We start from the raw sequence: 21,748 nt of genomic DNA, 5'->3' as shown, positions 1-21,748 counted from the left end.
TCTGGATTTTCTTCCATCGTTCAGTCCTTACACAACAATGCTGAAGGAAGAAGGAAGGGTGATGTTTCATCATAATGGATGTCCTGCTCCTTCCATCCATCCCCAATTGATGTTGGACATCGAAGTCTTTTCCGGTTGGAAGATAAATGTCGATTTGACAGTCCAGGGAAGATGAACAGTGTTTTTTCTGTTTGCCATTATGGGAGGGTGGGGATTGTGTGCCAGGATAATGAGGGTTTAACTACACAGGATGTCTGCAGGCGCTGGAGGAGTTAATGGTCTCTGTGTCATTAATAACCTGTTTATCACTCCCTCCCCTCTCCTCTCTGCTGCTGTTCTCTGGCTGTGGGAAGGCAGCAGACAGGCAGACAGGGAGGGAGTCAGACAGGAGCCAGGGACTGAGACAGGGGGCAGGCAAGAGGCAGGAGGCAGGGCCTCGTGAGGCAAGCAGGAGGCAGACCTGCTCATTTGAGGTTAACAATGGATTCTGTCTTTCTGACGTAATCACACCAAGCCTTAGCCTCCCTGTGTTCCTGCCATTGAACACATCTCTACCCCGCCCCCCCCACGCCCCCTCTAATATAACACATCTCTGCTCCCCTTCTCTATCTCTGCTCTCATGTCCAGCCCCCCCCCCCCCCCCCCACACACACACCCCACCCCCCACTATCTTTGTTCTCATGTCCTTCTGACTCTAATGTGGCTAGTCTCTGCCCCTTCGCCATCCCCCTTCCCACGATCTATCTTTCTCTGTGTTATTGCATTACAGCCTCCAATTGTATTATGAGTGGCTCTCGGGAAGACCAGAGCTGCAAAAGGCAATCAAGATAATGACCCATGAGTTGTGTATATATATATATACATACAATATGTTCAAATACAGAATCAGTCTGTCATCTTTTATATGTGAGTGTGTGCATTTGCAGGTGTGTGGGTGTGTGTGTGCCCACACTTGTGTGTCTGCGTGCACATTTGTATGTGCACACTTGTGTGTGTGTGTGTGTGTGTGTGTGCGCGCGCACACACGTTGTGGTCCTCGTGAGAGAAAACCATCGAGCATTTCCAAACTAAAATGGAACCAAGTGAGTCATTTTTCCCCTGTGCAAGTAAGTACCCATGAACTCTGTTTTGTTTAAGGGTGTGGTAAACAAAATATAACGATATGGTTTAATGACGGCAATCCATTAGTAAGAGCTAAACATGTAACCCACTCCACAGGACACCCATCACTCAGGCGGCCATGTTTATTAGGTCTTTAATGAGCTGAGGAGGTTTGACCTCCCCCATCTACTCCTAAACTTCATGTGACCATATTAAGTAGTCTTATCTTACCATCTTCATCCTGTGTGGTTTGGTATCTTCGCTCAAGCGTTGTTTGCGCAAAGTAGACAGCTGTGGACGGATTCGTACAGGCGCGGCTGCCAAACCTTCTTGTCCGCTGCATTCTGAGGGTGCTTGCTGGCAACACTTCAAGAAGACAGGCCCCTGGTGAAACGTTGGAGACATCTAAAGTGATCGAACTACGACTCCATCTGTGTTTCGACAGTTTAGGTTGAACTTGCCTAACCTTTCAGAGATGTTATAAAGAGCTCCGGTACTTCTTGTTCTTCATTTACGAGCTCATTTACGCATTCTAACATGTCGTATCTGCTCAAACCACACACACACACACACACACAGGACACACGGCAACCCATACAGTCCAATGTGTGTATGTGTGCGTGTGTTTGTGTTCCGGCATGTGCTGTACCAAGGATGTGATTGAGTGCGAGGGAAACTTATGGGTCTGCAATTGAGCTGCGCTCACTGCGCCTATTGTTTAGGCGTTAGAACAGCGCTTCTGAAAAAGTCAGAGCAGAGACAACTTGGACAACAACATCCACGGTCTGTGACGTGACGTTAATGACTGGTTCAGCATTGAGACCCCTCCACTACGCTTCTGGAAACTCGGGTGAGAGAGGGTAAAGATGCGTATGCCTACAAGCGAGGCTGTGACAGTGTTTGTGTTGGCTGCAAATCCTAGCTCGCATCTGTTTCTTTTCAATTGTCCATCTCTCTCTCTCTCTATCTCTCTCTCTCTCTCTCTCTCTCTCCCCCTCTCTCTCTCTCTCCCTCTGCTCCGAAGTTTTATTTGGCTGTCCCCCGCACCCACACACTCATACAGGTTTTGTTACCGAAAACAATCCTTTTTAATTTCCAATTCATTTTATTTTCAAAGGCAGTATCGTCGTATAAATGTGCACTGGATTTCATTAAGTTCATAAATCTCTTGAAGTTGGAACTATTGCATCCGTTCATCTGTTTTGTGGACACATAATCAAGACGATGTCGAATCCACTGGTTATAGATTTCCACCCACCACAGTATGGAAAAGCATTGTACGAGAGACACGTAGGCCTACGTCCTCACCGTACGGGAAACATGCACAAAGTAGAAAGCTTGAGGAGACTTGAAGATGTCACTCACAAAGCTGTTGTTTGTCATTCTTCAATCTCACGTTCGTAGTGTTAATAAAGGAGGCCAAGGTTAATCATAATAATATACTAGATTATATCATTATAAATAGACGATTATTTAATCCTTAAACTTCCAATTATGTTCTCTGTATTTGTTAGAGATGTTGGTAGGTGTAGATCTCTTTATAAAGAAAGATAATTATCTCCTTAATAGTAGAACTATTCAAGACACGTTAGGTGTGCAGGATATATGAACAATATAAGATAAGAAAAACAGCGTGACAATTGGAAGTCAGATGTTCTATTTTTTATGACAGTGAAAAGACTATGCTGGACCAACGATGCTATCCCAGGAAATATGCACCCCATAGTGGCGTTCATTAATAACTTAACACAAACAAAACGGTTGATATTTACATGTAAAAAATAAATACATCTTCAGAACTTTAATGTATTGATGCGTTTTATGTGATCGACTACAGGTAAGATACATGCAGAGACTGTCCAGTAACCAGCCGGCACTAAAGAAATCCTCATTGATTATTTTCTTCGTTTAGTTTTGAAAACCCATCTGATATGGAAGGCAATGCTATAGCTCTAGATTGGCCGATCTATGCCACTGCAAACCCTTGTGCATGCCACATTGAAACCAAATCATCTTAAAACTCAAAATATGACGTTTTGTTTTTGAATATGCATGACATAAATCAACTGCAGACCTGAAGTGTTACATGCAACAATTAGGATTTTTTAAGTACCACGTCTGAAGTAATAATGTGTTCGTATTATGCTACAACAGATGCGTGTCAGTATAAAGCATGCCAGAGTAGATAGATTCACACATAATGATTAACTGCTGAGTGGAGACGTTTTAGTGAAACACTGCTGCACGCCAAAACTCCTGACATTTCTAATTGAGGCTTGTGATCACTTACTAGGTCACAATAAGGAATGCAGACAAAGGCAGTATTGTGGTATATAAGTGATTAAATAAAGTCCATAAACATCTTTACTTGGGGTTGGGACCATGGCATTTTATCACCTGAATAGTTTTGTGGACAAAGACAACATTTGGAATTATTTAGTTTGTTTTCCACTTTGCAGGCACTATCAAGCCAAATTTGGGAAGTAAAAGAGGATTTATGTCTTAAGACTACTTGGACAAATGTTTAAACTTTCTGGACACAATAACGAAGTTTAAAATAAAAAAAACTTTCCCAGAAGAAATTCAGAGTGCACTTGTAGAGATTCCATCCTGCTTGATGTCCCATCGTAGCAACTTACAATGCAGTGGTAGCCTAGAGAAGCTGACCACTTAGCCAACCAGCCTTCCTCATTCCCAGGCATGGCCATAAAGAATGCCAGACATAACCCTAACCCTAGCCCTAGCCCTAACCCTAACCCTAACCGTCTCCTACAGTAACCTCAGCCGGCACGGTCCTAATCGGAAAAATACTTTTCATGTTTTTATTTAGCAGAAGCTATTTTCTAAAGCAACGTACAGGGGAGATTTTGAACCAACCTTGATCAACAGTCATATACTCGACCACTGAAATAGACCCACAACCCTAATCATCACCATTGAGGTTGTTTATTGCCCAATATTTAATGTAGGATCTGGTGGTTTATGGGAACAGCTCAATGCATCAATGCTTGGCTCTTTCTAATTGTTTACCGTATGTCTGTGTGAATCTTTATGTTTCCTGGAAAGCACTCTGCTAATCTAACAGACCATTTGATGGCCACTGGACAAGGAAGGTCACATATCACTTGACCGCTTAGTTCTTAGGAAAAGCCATGGAGCTTTTGGTTTCTTTTGTTTTTAGACTGGCGCCGTGAAATTGAGGCCAAGAACAAACTTGAAAGCAAGAGGTGAACTTTTGGTTTGTTTGTCTTATGAAAATAAATTGATGTTCAGAGACTTCCATTTATGTTACAGTTTAATTCATAGTTTTGTCAGTTTCATTTGGACTTCTTTGGGGGAGTAGATCTGTTATCTCTACTGATATCAAAACATTATGAGTGGTATTTTTTTCAGCTGCAGGCAGTCGGGTCAATATCTTCTATTCAGGTTTAAGTTTTAAATTTGGTTTAGAATCTCGTACAGAATTAGCCTGCTGCTTAGCCAATCAGTCTAGTATCAGTCCCATTGCACTATAGCTGACTTGGTCTAATTAATTTAAAATTCAAAGCAATGTTGGTTTTACTGGTATTGAATTTGGCTGCTGTGGTCTTATTCAAAAGGGTGCAGCTTCAAAACACTCAGATGATAAACATAACAGAGCAGACCTGGTTCGTTTATTTAAAAAATAAAGAACCGGATCTGTTCTATAAAGCTACATTTCTATATCTGCAGTGTTGCACATGGTGCCCGATCCTGAATAAGGCCCAGCTCTCCTCCTCCTCTTCCTCCTCCTCTTCCTCCTTAGTTCTCCAGCAGCTCCTGGTACAGCTCGGATCTCAGGAAACGCCCGAAGGAATCCTTCTCCATGAGGGCGAAGATCCTCTTCTGGGCCAGGTCAAAGGTCGCGGGGGACAGGTCGACCAGGTTTCTCAGGGTCACGTCCTTGGTGAAATGGTCGATGTTAACCTGGGCAGGAAGACCGGAGGATAAGGATTTAGATGAAGAGAATGGAGTGGCGATGACGTGAGAAAAGAAGCAGATGGGCTTAAAGGCTTTAAAAGCTTTGTCTTAACTGGGACATCTACTTTCCTGAAAATAGAGAAAGAGAGAGACACTCTTCTCCACCAAAGAGCTCATGATGATGATCTACACTAACTGTTCCACTGGGTGAGAAAGAGAAGATTCACACGAAACCGAGTCGAGATCGAACGTTCCGTACACCGACAGTGCTCTCTGCGCACCGCGCATCTCGGCGATCTCAAGGACACAAGGAAGTGTCGATCTGCCCCCCGTGAGGTGGGGGGTTTCACAGCCCTGGGCTCTGGAGCCAAGGCCATCTTCTCATCCATTAGACCGTCCTGTTCTGTCCTAGGAAGAGACCGTTCCTAATCTAGAGGCCCACGTCACGCGGACAGGCCGCGCGGCAGCGTGTACAGGACGCAGGCACTCGCAACACAGGAAGCGCGCTGACCTCACGCGGCCCCTCGGTCTGGATGAAGTCCTCGTAGATCTTCTTGGCCTTGTCGGCCATCTTGGGGGGAGACTTGGTCTTCTTGAAGTCCTCGCAGGCCGCCCAGAACTCGACGTTCTCCTCGCTGAACTCGGACCTGAGGAAGCTCCTGAAGGTGGCCAGACCATCTGTTGCAGATCGGGTGGGAGAGGGAGATATTACGAGGGGGGGGGGGGGGGGGGGTGGAAGAAAGGGGGGAGAAAGGAAGGGGGAAAAGAAAGAGAAAAAAAAGGAGGGAAAGGGAGTGAGTGGGAGGTAGATCATTCTGTGGTTATTTAATAATAAGTTATAGGTGCAGTATAGAAATCGTGATATGTACGGTGTGTCTCGGGTCCTCTTTCTCCCTCCCTGTTTTTCATACCCTCCCTCTTTCTTTATCACTTTCTCTCTCTTATTTCTCTCTCTTTCTACAGCAGCATTTATCCGGAGTGAAGAGGACATTCAACCTGCTATTGAATGGTCTATATCAGGGTCTTTTGTCCTAGCACTCTTAAAGTCTACATTTAAAGTGCCTTTGCAGCGGCCCGCTATTTATGAAGCTTCTTGTGAGGACATGCCTGTCATTGCTATGGTAATTACATTCCATTGTGTCGGCTTTTATCGACTTTTATACATATGGGGTGCTTTGTCTCGACGTGGAAAATTGAGACCATCGATTCAAAGCAGATGAAAACAACAAACCTTGACAGTGCATAGAAGAATGTTGCACTGAACACGAAAACCTCTCATTTCCAAAGAGGTAGGAGGCCAAGTTACATTGTGGGAGAAAAGCGCAGAAAGGAATTGAATTGGCAGAATTGTATAAATCATAAAAAGAACGAGTTGGAAGCAACATTGTAATGAAGATTTTAAGAGGTCTGCTTTCACTTGGTGAAACATTTGCATTGACAGTGGTCCAATGGTCGGGGAATACATGATGAGAGAAAATGTCCTCTAAAATCCGTCAGGAAACTACTGTTAGAAATGTTATTGAACGGAATGTGAGTGCAAAACAATCATGAGATAACTAATCAGAGCGTAGCAGTTTCCAGCTCATGGGTAATTAGTTGTTTTAGTTGAAATCGTTGGATCACTCTCTGGAGATTTGACCGTAACAGAAGTAACCTCAAAGGTCAATGGATTTCACACACACACACACACACACACACGCCTGTTCTACATCTCCCAGACTCCACCGCGCATAGTTCACCCTACATAGTCCATTATTTGATGTTAATGTACAGCTCGTCGGGCATTATCCTTCACTTATTGTTGTGGTGTTTTGCTTTGGAGGACCTTGTAGGAAACACCACACTAACAGGGGAAACGGTCACACTGGGAACCGTCTGGGAGATGTCGAACAGGCCTTCAGGGCCTCATACTTTCCAGGATTCTGGCTATTTTTAGTCCCCGGTGTCACACGTTGCATAATAATGACCTATCCGCGTGGCGTAGTATGCTGTTGGGAAACATTGGCCCACTTGGGGAAGGAATAAGACTGAAAGCGTTCATTATTCTTTAGCATGTCTCACTTACATTCACTAAGATCCTATGATGGGATAATAAAATGTAATTAAAAAATCTGAGATTTTCTTGACATATGACAAAGACTGAAAACTTTCTGGTTCACGGACGTTGCCATGGCAGCCTCATGTTGCCGGTTGGGTAAACAGCTCAGTGGTGTGTAAAGTTATTTTGCCCGGTTACTTACAGCCGTTGTTCAGCACACGGTCCAGAGATTCACGCCACTGAGAAGCTTCCTCCGGGGTGGGCCTGGAGTCGAAAACAAACACACCCCAGTCAGGGAGACGAAACAAATACACCCCAGTCAGGGGACGTGAACACTTTATTTTTATTTTTACTGTTAATCTTTTCCTTTGGAGTCTGTACTCTGTTCACTGAATGCAGCCCAATAGCTCAGAGTCTTCTGATCTACTCTCCCTCTCCCAATAAATCTATCCAATCTGACCTAGTCATAAAGTCTCCCCTTTCATCTCCTCCACAGACCCTTGCTGTGATTCTCCTTCCCACTCCAGCCCTCTTCCCCCTTCTCCGTCACGACCTCATCTTTCTCAGAAGTCAAAAGGTTTACTGTAAAATGCCCTTTCGAGAACGTTCACGTTGGTGCCATGCCGTGGCCAGGGTGGAGTCGTTCACAATCCCTTCCTCCCGCTCGCGTTAGCCCCTGTATGGGTTGTGCTCACGGACTACTATAAGTCAGCAGGCAGCTGGAACGCGAGCGGCCGAATTCCACTCCAATGTACCTGGCGTGCGCACGCTGTTGCTCTCCATGCTCTCTCGCTCCCCAATTCCTCATTCCCTCTTGTGTCCTTTTCTGTTCAATTTGAGCCCTAAAGCTTTACCTCACAGGTACACACCCCAGCTTATGTTCCCCCCTGAAGTTCTTTCCACAAGGGTGAAATGTGTGACTGAAAAGTAGCTGTGATCGTATTACAAAACCATTGGCAGTATTCCACAATCTGAGCTCGGGGGGATTTCAGAAAGCGTGTGAATGTGTGCGCCGTGTGAGTGTGTGTGTGTGTGTGTGTGGGACTGAATGTTGCTCAGAAAAGAGTCAGGAGTTTAAACTCTGGGAGGTCACCACGCACTTCTGAAGCTTTTCCGGCTTCTTCTCCGGCTTCTCCGGGTAGGGGATGATGAGGTCGATGGCATTCTCTGGTTTCTGGAGCAGAGTGCCCAATTTGGTCTTGATCTCTTTAGCCCTGAAAGATAAAAAAAAACACGCGATGAAACAAGAGGAGTGTTTGTCTTTAATCACAGTCTAATGCCCCATTACAGCGAAATGAAATTACAGCACATGATTTGTGGCCCTGTTTGAGAAGAAAACCATCTTGATTCATTTCACAAACTCAATTTGGCGAACACTTGGCTAAAACATTTATCTCACCACAAAAAAAACACATGACAGAAAAAGGATTATTTACATAAATTAAGAAGACAACAAACAGATGTATTCAAAATCATTTTAGAGATTCCACATCTGAACCCTGTACATGTGCTAGAAAAGAAACATAAACAAAAAAACTATGAATGATCCATAATTTTTAAAGGGACGTGGTTATTACTGATCAAATTACAGTTCAAATCAGATCAATAATTCAGTAGACCTGCACTGCCTCATTTCACATCAACAAAGATAACTTTGCTTTGTTTGAGTTTCATCACTGATACTAGACAGACAGAAACAGATCCTGTTTTCTTCAGTTTTTCATGTGGCTACTTTTTGACAACCAGGAGTTTAAGAACGGAATGGTCAACTGGTGGGTCTATTGTTTTCAAAATTCAATCATCGACAAGATATTATTGTGTTATACTCTATGCTTGTCTCATGTAAAGTCACTGTAAATATTATATATCCTTTAGTCCTTCCATGAATGAACGTAGGGATAATATATATATTTAAAGTAACATGAAATGATTTTTCTTCTAAATCTGAACTTTCTTATCTATTTCTTATCTCTGTGAAGGCTGTTCTGCAAGAGATGAATCTGCTCTTGAAAGATAATTTGTCGCTATAAATTGCTTGTTTTGGTTTATATTAAAGACTCCTCAAAGTTTGGTGATAACTGGTCCAAGGAGGAATGGAGAAAAATCCACAAAATCCTTTCCTTCACATAAAAAGTTCCTGAAGTCAGACTTATTGGAAATAGATCCCTTTTTAGCCGGTCACAGAGGTAACAACTTTATGACCAGCTGTTCACCCCACTGTTCATCCACCAAACTTGTGTTGTATGACACACAAAACTAAAATGCTATATTTTGTTTGTTTTACGGACAGAAAGTACTACTTTAAGTTCACAGAAGCAGTAGCTACCATTCAGCAAACAGAACATCAGTTATAATAAACCATTTAACATACAAATTGAACAGCACTTTTGCTGTTCCTGTGAAACAACTTGGTCAAATAAATAAATGAGGCATGTCAAAACAGTGTAGGAGAACCAAAGAAAACTCTGGCATATCTCACCTTTCCAGGCATGACTGGGGCAAGGCAGCTAATCCTCTACACATTCTCCAAAAGGCTCAGTCTTAGTTTTTCAAACGTCCGTTCAGTCCAGGGAACAACCACAAGTCTCAGAGCACTTTTTCTTTTTGAGTTTGTCGTCCAGCGCTCGGGTTTGTTATATACAGACACCCTATTGGCTGTGGGCCAAGGGCTGAGCCAATCCGAGGAGGATCTGCAGAGCACATGCAGAGGTGGGCCTGGGGTTGGCTGGTTGCGAGTGACCAGGCTCTGAGCAGATGGGAAGCCGCAAGTCCAGACTCCCACTACCCTCCTCTCCTCACCTTCACCACGGAGACCAGAGGGGTTAAAGGTCATAGCTAGAAGAACTAAAGGGTCAAGCACAACCAACCAGGCAGACATTTACAAAGAATGACCCAGGTATTTACTGAAAGCTGGGATTTAATGGACAGAATATAGATAACCTCGACTACTTTTGGCAGAACGAAGTGGACTTGGAGTCCTGGTAAAATGGATGGCAAACTTTTCCTCTAGGCGTGTTGTTTATGTGTTGCCACAATAAACAACCGCACATTTTTAAAAAAGCCTTGGAGGTTTGCCTTCTCTTATGAACTGTAGTCTCTCTCTGGAGATGTTATGATACACCTGCACACAGATAAAGAAAAATGCATGTGAACTAACAAACCAGTCTCCAGTCTGTAGAGAGGCATCAGACTTGATGGATACCTATCATTAAATCATGGCAAAACATTTGAAATCATATCAAAACACCGGGGGGGTTTTGTTTGGGAATTGCAAGGCCATCATGCCATACTGCGATCTCACGTTGAATCAGACGTGGTTGTACATCTCTCTCTGTCTGTCTAGGAGGACAAAAACGAGGCCAAGTCAGCTCCACAATCAGCCATCCACAGATGGGATCCGAGTGTCGGACTGCAGAACACCGAATGTAAACACAACTTTAAAACCTTCTTCAGTGAAGAATGTCCCTTTAATCAATACCCGCACAGCAAAGGAGATGGAAGAAAAAGAAAAAACCATAATCACGAGTAAACATGAAAAACTGCAATCACACACCCTGGCAATCAGTCAACAAACACGCATAGTTACGTGCAATCCCCGTTTCCACAGAAGAGAACATTTTTGGAACAAATAACAAAGAACACTTCAATGGAACAGATCTTATTTGTGAGTGGAGTCGGAAGGAGGCTCGGAACCAGACTGAAAAAGTTGCGGTCTGGGGAGACAGGATGTGATGTGAATGAAGCGCCACGCTCCACGCCAACCATCTCTCAGACTGACCAACACAGGACCCCACTGGTCACGTGGATCCTGGACAATTGCGGACTGGACCACACCAGCTACATCAACATGGCTCTAGGCTGGCATTGTCCCACTGAAATACCAAACCTCCTTGATAACTGTGTTTCTCCCCCTCTGATATTAACAAAGGCTATTGAAAGTCAGTGTTGACAAGTCATGGGGACTTATTGTCTCTGTGTGGCTCAGTGTATGGCGGAGTTGTGTGCTGTTCCTTCCCATAAGGTATTGCCCAAAGCAAGGTACAGAACAGGGGGGATTCGAATCCACAACCTCTTGATCTGCAGTCTAACCACTGAGCCATCCCCCGTACGAGTGGGCGTACGACAAGGCCAGAAGTGGTAGAGAAAAGGAGAGAGCGACCGAAACGATCGGTCGCAGAAATGGCGCCGGTCACGGCTAATCTGATGGGGATAATAATAACAATATGTTTTCATTCGCTTCACATCCCTTAATTGTTGCAGTGCCGCCGTCCAGCGCGGACCAGCTGTGTGGAGTCTTATCTCCAGCCGGGCAAGGCTAGGGCCCCGCGTTTAGAGGCGGCCTATCAATAGCACTGATGTTTGTGTGCTCAGGGCTGCCTCGTCCGTGGTAGCAGGTCACACTCAAACACAGACACACAAAGGCCCTCGGATTTGTAGAACCGAATTTACTGGAAGGCCAAGTGTGCGTGAGTGAACGCGCGTGTGTGCCTCGGCCCCCGGGAGGGGAACTTGTTTCGCTGTTCAAATAAACAAGGGGCGCATGGCAGACGGGGCACAGGACACACACACACACTCTCAGTGCTCCACGGAGTCCTGTTCTAACCCAGTGAATGCCCTCAGCTGAAGATCAGCATCTCATCTGACTGAGGGATTGAATTTATCGGGAGCAGAGCCTGATGGTATAAAGAGCGTTTGTTCAAGATGCTTATTACTTGGCATAATATTAGTATGTTGGTCATAATTCACAACATGAGATTAATATTACCCTTGGTAATACTGCAGTGAAAAGAACAAAGTACTTGTGTATCTATCTATTTAGCTACGTATCTATGTGTCTATCTAGTCTGTCCGTCCGTTCATCAGTCTGTGTTATCTAATCAACCAAGTCAAACAAATTGAAAGAACTCCTTGTAAATGTTGATCTCTAAGACACTGCAGCGCTTCATAACATCTCAAAAAATGAGCACCTGTGTGGGTATTAATAGCACATGAGCTGTGTTATAGTGAGTCATTCTTCAGTGATGAGGAGAGACTACCCTCCCTCCATCGCCAGCCCCCACATACCTCAGCAAAGAACCTTTCTCCTAATAAGGAACTCTCCAATCATTGCAATCGGCATTTGATATTCATTATCCTGTTGTTATTAGGCCATTTAAGTGCATTAAGATGTGGTAACTGTCGTAATCGCTCCCCTCCAGGAGAACGAACGAGCACAGGCTCTCCACGGTCGATGTGTGTGCCAAACAGGAAGGCCGGTGTAGCCTAATCTCCTCCTCGCATCTCCAGAAGTCTCTGAGGCTGTGCTAATCTCACTCATGACTCATGACCCAGCTCCCCCTGGTAGAAGGTCAACAGCGTGAGGCTGGAGGAGGCAGAGTGTGCTGGTCTCAGACCAGATGGGCCCTTCACCAGCTTGTGTCCACTGGAGGAGCCGTCTTGAGCTGTTGAACTGGACTGAGATCTGTGCTTAACTCGAGCGAAACCCAATGTGCTGAGGAAAGAAGTTCTGAGGGAAAATCATGAATTAATCAGTTTGACAGCCAGGGCTGTCCAGGTGTTTCCTTCGACAACTTCCACAAGCACAGTGTGTGTGTGTGTGTTTGCAGAGACACGTGAAGACACGCTGGGTGTTGAACAAAGCAGACTGACCCCACAAACGTGTCCTGGAGGACATAACATCACGCTATTGGTTCAATCTGGCTGGCTGGCAACATGACCCCTGACCGAGGACGCCAAGTGAAAGGATGATAGGTCGAAGGCTAGTAAGTGTAAGGATGCTAGGTCGAAGGATCATATTGGTAAGGATGCTAGGTCGAAGGATCATATTGGTAAGGATGCTAGGTTGAAATATGCAAAGTGTGAGGATGCTAGGTTGCGTGGAGGACACAACCCCATGTGCTCTCTGAGCTGAACCCCAGACCCAGGCCTGTCTGAGAAGGTAAAGGTGTCCTCTTTCTCAGAGAGCCGTCGCCAACCAGAAGAGAGGATATTAAACTGCTTTTCCCACAACACTGATAATTGCTTCTCGAGAACAGTTTATTTTCAGAGGGTTTTTCCGGTGAACTTGCTACTTAGAAGCGAAAGAGAAAAAGACGCAATTATTTGCTTTTGAATTACAATGCCTTTCCTCCATCAAGCGACTCTGGGTTTAGCTGAACAAAAAATAAACAAGTCTGCAGAATCATTCCTCTTTTAGAGAAAGAAATTGTTCTTCATTGAGACAAAAAAACCAAATCCATCATGTTCTTGAACAAAGAGTAAACAACAATAACTTAGGCTATCGTACAGATTCCACCGAAAGGAGTCATGTCATGTATGATGGTTGTGTAACCAAACATCATAACCAGGATTCTTATCACAGTGTATGTGCGAGAAAGTTGAAAGTGTTTGTCTTGTCTTGAAATGCTGTGACAAGGAGCCGCCAAACCAAACACTGCCCCTAAGCCATGATGGAAAATACACGACACTGGAGCTGACCATGTCATCCTGGAGCTGTGGGGCAAACGGAAGCCAGAACGCTTCTTATGCAACGGGTTCATGCTGGGAAAATGTAAACGGGCCACGTAGTCATGTAGACTCAGCGATGAGAGAAACCCATGTTTTGCCTGGAGGATAGGACAAGGCAGCACACCAAGAGATGTCTCGTGGACATCTGACAGCGGATCGCGATTTCCAAAGTATAAACAAAAGATGCCCACACAGGCCTACATCGAATTTGAACCTCGGCCCCCTTTGAGCTGTTAGGCCGTAATATGTGGCAGCTTCTAATAAAGACACATTTTTTAGACCTTCCAGGGTTGCTATTTCGAGCTTGTTACACTCATCTTTGTGTTCGAGCGGGATAAACATTTTGAAGAGCACTTATCTCAACTTCGCTCGACTATTTTCCGCCGTTCCAAAAATACCGGGAGGGGACTTGAAAAGCTCCATTATGTGTCAGACGCGGACGGTCACTGATTAGGCACACTCCATTTATTATATTTATTTTTCTTCGTGTAATCTACCGCTCCTGATTGAAGCTGGGCACTGAGTTCAGAAACGCCATGCTCAGAGGGCTCGGAATCGATTTACGTCCATTTGACACCGTGGTGTTCGTGGAGGCTGTGACACCTCAGCTCAAATGACAGTCGCTTCTCCAGCGTTGACGTCCCTAACGTGGCGCTTTCGATGTCCACTTGACAGCGAAAAGCAGGTTCAATTATTGGTGCACGGCCCTGGGTGGGACGCGCGGGTAGGCCATTGACTACGACAATTGATCGCATCGCACAGAGCACCGCGATCGAAAGCGACGGGATCTGACGGCGAGAACACCCTTCGTATGTGACACCGATGCGCCCCACAGGAAGGCGCCGTGCACGACAGACACACGGGGTGGCCTGCAGTGACGGCAGGGAGAGAGACGCAGCCGAAATGCGACATGGTGTCCTCCCTCCTGTCTCTCCTCTGAGGTTTCGGGCCCTCATGGACACCGAGGTCAGGGGATAGCATAGTTTTCCCCTCACTCCGGGGACGAGCAACAAGACGTTTCCCACGCTCGGAGTGTAACATGCTCGCCGCTTCTCTCTCTTCGACGCTGGCTCTCGCTCTCTCTCGGTTCTCTCTCTCTCTCACACGCACGCACACACACACACACACACTGTCCATCAGTCTTCATCTCCGTCTCTTTCTCTCTCCCTCTTTCTTCCTCTGTCTCTCTATCTCTCTCTTCCTCTGTCTCTCTCTCACACACACCTCTCTCTCTCTCTCTCTCTCTCTCTCTCTCTCTCTCTCTCTCTCTCTCTCTCTCTGTCTCTCTCTCTCTCTCTGTCTCTCTATCCCTCTTTCGCCCCCCCACCCCCCCCCCCTCTCTCCCTCTCTCTTTCTCGGCCTCGCTCACCTTCTCTTCCTCCCCGCAGAGATGGTCTGTCGTAAACCTCCCCAGCGGCTAGTGCAATAACATAACATCACCCTGCCAAAACATTATGGAAAGTATTTCACAGGGAGAACCACAGAGGGGGCCCCAGCAGGCTGAGGTGTGACTGGGGGGGGGTCCTTTGGGGGGGGGGGGGGGGGGGGTGGTCTCAATGGAATGTGTGTGGGGCGAGAAGGAGTTATGGGTACCGGGGGGACGGAGGGCCGGCCTCAGACGCAGGAAGAGCGCTGACCTCGTCACCCTGGCCTGTGGGTTCACTCCAGGTCACCGTGGAGGACATTTTGGGTGCACAGCTTAGCCGTGTACTGTGGGTACACAGTACGCGGCTAAGGCCCTTGAGTCACTTGTTGTATCATAACAGTGTGTTCACTGAGCAGAGGATTCACTCCAAAGCCCCTCCTACTTGCCACAAAAGTGTCAACGACATTTGAACGATGTTTCAAGTTATCGGTGAGCTTCTAGCGCACAATGATGTTGAGTTTGTAGAAGAAATTCCGTGTTGCATGGTGTGGTTGTACTGTATACGTTTCTTCACTAGATGTCACTGTGACCCTTTGCTTACGTTAGGCCCACTTATTATTTTTCATGTAGTATACGCTTTTATCCAAACAGACCTACAGCAGCACAGGGGGCATTTGAACCAGCAACTTCTGGATCTGCAGTCAATCATTAAGGTATTATGTATCAAGGTACTGATACCCTCAGAGCTTAAAGCAATTTATGGTCAACTATACCTAGCGTCTGTAGCCTACTGTGTATTCATGAACAAATGATCAAGATTCACTTCAGTCTACCCTGTGAGTTGATATGACAATGTGAAGCATTGGCATATTCAGCAGTTGTGAAAGCTGGTGTTATCCTGGTTTTCTGTGGAGGTGAATATATTCAGCACACTGATTTGCACGTGGTTTTTAGACATCCGTGCTGCGGGCCAATGTTTTGAGTTTGCAGTGACGGTCGTCGAATGAACCGCGCACAGCAGCGCTGCCTCTTTGCTTTTCATCGAAACGCGTCGTCGCCGAATTTTCAGTGTAACATGGAGGACGTCTCTCTTCAAAATCCACTCTGAAGCAGAAGAACACTTACGAACCCCCCCCCCCCCCCCAAACCCCCCCCTCCCCGAACATCGCGTTTCCATGGAGACGGAGATGAACATGCAGAGGATCCGAGCAGCACCTGCGCCGCACCTGTCGTCGACCGGCTCTCGCCGCTAATGACATTAGCATAGCCAAACGAGACCCTTCAGCCACCCCAATAAAAGTCTACGTTCACGGATGGAGAAGCCGATGCGGGGGTTGCCATTGCACTATGGAACATGCTAGAGGCAATGCATGACATTAGACAGCCTGGGGATCGTAATATGGACGGTCACGTTATCCAGGCCTTACAGGATTAGTCGAAGGGTTTCGAACCCGAAAAGAAACGTGCGAAAATGTGCGATGTGTTGTAGTTCTCAAGGGGCTGTTCTCGAAGGGGGAGCTGGGGGGGGGGGAGGGGGGGGGCAAACATTTGTGGGCCCCCTTTGTGGGGCAACGAACATGTAGAGTCTGAATTATTAGAAACGTGACATTTTGCCTCTAAATACAGTGGAGAAAAATGTGGGTGGTTTATATGGCCCATCTAACAGTACAATTGGCCCCAGCTTGCCCCCCCTCCCCCCCCCCCCCCAGTTGAAATGGTCTATAACCTCGCCTGCAGTCCGGCCGTCCATATTATAGTGCTCAACCCACTGCCACATTTCTTTCAGTTTAATGCTTCTTTTATTGCACGAGATATATTGCTCGTGCAAACACGCCGCGACTAACTCCAGGTTTTTCTTCGATGTGCTACGTCGACGCTCCCAGCCTTATCTCGTCCCACGTCCTGTTTCCAAGAGCTTGCGTTCCCTTTACACCCTGGGAAACACACCCTCCCTGTCGGCAGCCCGGCCGCGATTTATTGTTCTGCAACAGATGGGGAAGTTGCGGCTTGAGTGTCGTGGAATACGTTCCCAAAGCGGGTTTCCGTGGAGACCGAATCAGTGCACTTGTGCCTGCAACTTCCCCAAGCTACAGAGTGGGCTGACTGAAAATAATCAATGTCACACGGTGATGATAAGGAATGAGCTGGCGTACTCATCGTCACCGTCATCATAATCATCCGGTCCCAGGAAGTGCTGAATAATAGCCAGCTAATAATGAAGTACATAGCAACAGACACATCCGGCCTGATGTGGCTTTCGCCCGACTGCCACTTCTCAAAATAGATTGCTTCGAATGAATGAGCCGCATTATTCCACAGAAGCCCATTTTATGGGATGCTAGTGTGGACACGTGGACCCCGGGTCGTGCTGTATTCAGTCGTGTGAATTTGGACGCAGATGATCGTACAGTCGTACTCTTCACCTTTATCCGACGACAGTGCATGTGTGTTTGAATTATTTACAGTTCTTCCATTTGTTGGATTTATACCCTGAAAGTTACTGCATCAGTGTGGTGTGTCTGCAGTTGGATCGATATCCTCTGTGCCTTAGCCAGATTTGAAGTGAATAACTCCTTAAAAAGCGTAATTAGAAGGGCTAACTCACCGTTAATAAAATAAGTACACCCTGAGAAGTCTGAAATAATTTATTGTTCCAATAAATTGACAATCAACGTGTTTCAAGTAAAAAAGCATGCCAGAGCAAGCACATTTTGGCTTTTTAAGAAAACACATACCAAGATCTTAATAATAAATATAACATGAAGTCAATACATATCTTTTCCATTTCAAATGCACCAACATGTGAGGTGTCGAGGATGTGGAAAAAGACTAAGAGATATGGAAACAAGCTTTTCTTCATATCTCATTCTACATGTTCATTCCTCCTGTCTTTCCGCAACACTTTTACAGGCGAAGACCAGTACAAAGAACCTCTCTCCCATCCTGAATATGTCAGAAAGGGTTCTTCAGCACCCCATAGAGTCTCCTGGCTGGGTAGGGAAGTCTGTCCATCATGCATCCTCTAATACTTCCTGCAGAGGTCTCCATCGGTTGTCTCCCCTCCTCTTCTTCCTGACGAGGCGACACGCTTCTGGTGCCCCTGCATGCAAGGAGCTCTGCGTCATGCCCCGCCCCCTGAGAGGCCCTCAGCCCCTGGGCGCCATCCATTGCAGCGCGTGCCTCGTTTGTTCCACTCCACCCTTCGGGTGACGGTGTTCAATCTCGCCAATCGGCCGTTTCCCCCCCAAGACGCTCACGCCTTCTTCCCCGGGCGTGCCTGCTTGGCCCCGCCCCCCTGGGCGAGCTGGCTGGCCAGGTCTCTGTAGGCGGGCGAGCGCAGGAAGCGAGGGTAGCAGTCCTTCTCCATGAGCGTGTAGATCTTGTGCTGGGCCAGGTCGAAGCACGAGGCGGAGGAAGCCTGCAGGTTGGCTTTGGTGATGTCACGGGTCTCGTGGTCAATGTTGACCTGAGGAGGGAGGGAGAGAGAGAGGATGGGTCAGCGATGCAGGAGACACTGGAAGGGATGTTCATGTTGCACTGTGCCTGGTAGCTTCCTGGGAAATACAGATCATTCCTTGACTCTGACTACTGATATATTGGTAGACCTATGCACTTTGGATACTTCATTTTGTGCTGTCGTGTGTACGTTTCTTTACATTAGTCTGCCGATGAAATAACATGTAACAGTGTGGGGTGGGGGGACATTCATGCCATGTTACTATCAAGACCGAGGGAGGTCCATGTTTAGGGGACAGTTGTGGTATGATATGTGGATGGAGAGATGCGGTCTCCTGCGTTCGCTTAGAACCTCACCTCTCTGGGCGCGTCGCAGCCGATGAACTCGTCGTAGATGCTCCGGGCTTGGGCAGGGAGCTTGGCAGCCACCCTGATCTTCCTGTAGTCCTCGCAGGCCACGTAGAAGGCCACGTTCTCCTCGCTGAACTCGGACACCAGGAAGGCGGTGAAGGCACACAGTCCATCTGAACGGAGGAGAGAGAAGCAGCCCGGAATTAATCACTGTGGAGAGGTGCTCGCGCGTGTCGTTGCAGCGTGTGTGTGCTGGGTGTGCGGTGGTCTTGGCGGTGTGCGTGCTGGGTGTGCGGCGGTCTTGGCGGTGTGTGTGCTGGGTGTGCGGTGGTCTTGGCGGTGTGTGTGCTGGGTGTGCGGCGGTCTTGGCGGTGTGTGTGCTGGGTGTGCGGTGGTCTTGGCGGTGTGTGTGCTGGGTGTGCGGCGGTCTTGGCGGTGTGTGTGCTGGGTGTGCGGTGGTCTTGGCGGTGTGTGTGCAGTGTGTGTGTCTGCACGGTCTGTTTGTGTGCGGGCAGAGCATGTGGATATGGATTCGTTTTAGAGCCGAAAGCACTGACTGCGTTGTGTCGAATCTGTCTGCACGTGCTCTCTGCTGTGGGGTCTACTGGATGTCGCATGCATGAGCCATAGTCCCCATCTTGATACTGGGTGTATAAAGCTTTGATTTAGGCGTAGCTGTCGTGCTTTTGTGGTGTAGAATGTGCGAGTGTTTTGGAGTGGGCAGCATGTTCAACGTGCTGGTGTAGATTAAGTTGTGTTGGCAATTTTATTTTGGGGAGGGGGGGGGGTTATGTGTGATCTGTAGAGTAAGTGTCTGCCTGGATCTTGGTGTGTGTTCGTCATGGTTGCAGGTGGATGTTGGTGTGTGTTCAGCGTGTGAGCGGTTCTGTGTGTTGCGACTTACGTTTGTTCGACAGGAGCCTTTCGAAAGATTCTCTCCACCTCAGGCATTCGTCAAGGGTAGCACTGTGGATGGGAGAGGAGAGAGGCACGGTAAGACTCGCGTCAAAACACATAACAAAGATGGGAAATTGTCAATACGCTCATGCTGGACATCCTGTTAAGGCTTTGTTCCTTACCTGTTTTTGCCTGCTTTGCTGCTGGCATGAGTCCAGTCATGTTTTTGCAGCATGCTGACAAACCTGGCTTTCAATTCCTTCACCCTGCAAACAAGAAAAACATTGCACATCAGATCAATTCATTCCGAGTCCTCGGACACCCTATCTGAGAACCTTGTTAAAAGGGTTGTTAAAAAACACTCGTAACTGAGAAATTTCAGTTACACAACATCTAATTCAGGATCCCGGCTTCTCGTCTATTGAAAATAGAAACGGTAAAATCCAAATGCCGTATTTCTTTCTGTGCTAGGAAGTTAGCAAATAGCCTGGAAGAGTTGAGCATACCTTTCCAGGCAGGTGACAGACAGATAGGTTAGTCCTTTGCACATGGTAGCAGGTAGACAGTCTGGTGCTGTGTAGGGAGGCAGAGATCAGTAGAGTGTGCCTACAGAGAGCTGCTCGGGGCTTATATACCCCTCACGTTGACTCATCACCAGCATCCACAGCCAATCACAAGGCTGTCTGTGTTTGTGCATGCTTTCTCTCTCTCTTCTGTCTCTCCCGCCCTCTCTCTCTCTCTTTCTATGCCCTCTCTCTCTCTCTTTCTATGCCCTCCCTCCCTCCCTCCATCATTTGCTATATGCCCTCTCTCTCCCTCTCTCTCTCTCCCTCTCTCTCTTTCTCTCTCCTTCGCTCCCTGTCTCTGTCTCTCCCTCTCTCTCTGTATGTAAACTGGGGCAGAGAAAATAGGCACAGTGAGTGAGGGAGGATGGAGAAGGATAAGAGGGAGGGGGAGTGGGGGGGGGGGAAGCTGGGAAATGACAGACCAAATGATGAAAGCCTCTGACATGTTCTGCAGTTGTTTTTCAATGTCCCTGAAATCAAACATGGGAACACAGATCTGTTTGTTATCTTTTCTCTTTGCCTGAAAACATGTTATTCTCCGAGCCTGGAATATTAATTGCTCCTCATTTACCGTTGTGTGTGTGTGTGTGTGTGTTGTCCATGCATCGGGGTGAGTGTTCGTGTGCTTGTGTCCGAAACCTGCCTGTAATTTGTTGTCTTAGTGAAGCCCACTTCTTGGGCACACACATTATGACAGGGAAGCTAAGATGGGTAGTTCTCCAAAAACACCTCACTGGAAACCACGTTAGACGTATGTTTTGTTCGGCCATGTTGGATCTGTGTTGTTGGTGGCTCAGACACGCAATTGAATTCAAGTTTATTGTCATATGTACAGGATACACAAGTATACAAGTACAATGAAACGCTTTGTGCCACTGCGCTACCACAACAGTGCAGTTTTTAATTATCAAATAGATAGTAGTGGACGATAATAACAATAAAAGATAAAAGATAAAATTATAATAATGATAATTAAAAAACAAAACAATATTATACACAATACTCACTGACCAATGTAATGACACAGTGAGGGTAGGCAGTTGCAAGGTGGTTATAATAAGTGCAAATGTGCAAATTCTATGCTGGGCAGTGCAGTACTCACACTGTAGGAAGGAGGTGTGGGGTAATCAGGGTAACAGTCCGTTTCAACGGGAGGTGTGTGTGTGTGTGTGTGTGGGGGGGGGGGGGGGTAGTTATCTGTTCAGAAGCCTGAAGAAGGGTCCGGAAGGGAGACAGTTGACCAAATAGAACCAAGGAAGATGTCCAGGGATCCTGTATCTTAAACTATCTTTTATTATCACAGATAATACTCTCAACAGTCTTTTCAACTCTCAGGATCGATCTAAATATGAATAGCTCACCAGAAACAAAACAAACCCGATATTCATGTGCGACCCAACACCTTTTGAGCAGGTAAAAAAACAACACAAAAAAAACACATTGAGCCTGTGTTTGGCAAAAAAAAAAAAAAGATTCTAATAGCAGTGTTCGTGTTCCTGGATGAACGACACGCGGACACACAAATGT

General features: G+C 46.5%; 2 protein-coding genes across 2 annotated transcripts; both read right to left on the bottom strand.

The window, feature by feature from the left end:
- Nucleotides 1-2,901: 2,901 nt before the first annotated feature.
- On the bottom strand, nt 2,902-9,717 carry rgs5a (regulator of G protein signaling 5a). The gene is made up of 5 exons (XM_062452409.1): nt 9,558-9,717; nt 8,179-8,292; nt 7,281-7,342; nt 5,552-5,718; nt 2,902-5,046 (listed from the first exon to the last, which is right to left on the bottom strand). The coding sequence occupies exons 1-5, from the start codon at nt 9,599-9,601 to the stop codon at nt 4,882-4,884; spliced, it is 552 nt and encodes a 183-aa protein (XP_062308393.1). The 5' UTR covers nt 9,602-9,717; the 3' UTR covers nt 2,902-4,881.
- An 8,457-nt stretch (nt 9,718-18,174) lies between these two features.
- On the bottom strand, nt 18,175-20,283 carry LOC134012895 (regulator of G-protein signaling 16-like). The gene is made up of 5 exons (XM_062452561.1): nt 20,162-20,283; nt 19,838-19,921; nt 19,663-19,724; nt 18,765-18,931; nt 18,175-18,417 (listed from the first exon to the last, which is right to left on the bottom strand). Exons 1-5 carry the CDS (start codon nt 20,203-20,205, stop codon nt 18,205-18,207), a joined length of 570 nt encoding a protein of 189 aa, XP_062308545.1. The 5' UTR covers nt 20,206-20,283; the 3' UTR covers nt 18,175-18,204.
- Nucleotides 20,284-21,748: the final 1,465 nt, after the last annotated feature.

This window comes from Osmerus eperlanus, chromosome 26 (assembly GCF_963692335.1).
Source record: "Osmerus eperlanus chromosome 26, fOsmEpe2.1, whole genome shotgun sequence".
NCBI lineage: Eukaryota > Metazoa > Chordata > Actinopteri > Osmeriformes > Osmeridae > Osmerus > Osmerus eperlanus.
The sequence above is the reverse complement of the archived record's forward strand: the minus strand, read 5'-3'. Positions and strand labels throughout refer to the sequence as shown.

What these genes read in the sequence shown, in the direction of transcription:
- rgs5a (XM_062452409.1), bottom strand. Translation starts at nt 9,601, where the DNA reads ATGTGTAGAGGATTAGCTGCCTTGCCCCAGTCATGCCTGGAAAG. An exon ending in CCCCAGTCATGCCTGGAAAG is followed by an intron (nt 8,293 to 9,557) that starts GTGAGATATGCC and finishes TTTATCTTTCAG; the next exon opens with GGCTAAAGAGATCAAGACCA. An exon ending in AGACCGAGGGGCCGCGTGAG is followed by an intron (nt 5,047 to 5,551) that starts GTCAGCGCGCTT and finishes CTTCCTGCCCAG; the next exon opens with GTTAACATCGACCATTTCAC.
- LOC134012895 (XM_062452561.1), bottom strand. Translation starts at nt 20,205, where the DNA reads ATGTGCAAAGGACTAACCTATCTGTCTGTCACCTGCCTGGAAAG. An exon ending in AGCAAAGCAGGCAAAAACAG is followed by an intron (nt 19,725 to 19,837) that starts GTAAGGAACAAA and finishes TCCCATCCACAG; the next exon opens with TGCTACCCTTGACGAATGCC. An exon ending in AAGGCTCCTGTCGAACAAAC is followed by an intron (nt 18,932 to 19,662) that starts GTAAGTCGCAAC and finishes TCCTCCGTTCAG; the next exon opens with ATGGACTGTGTGCCTTCACC.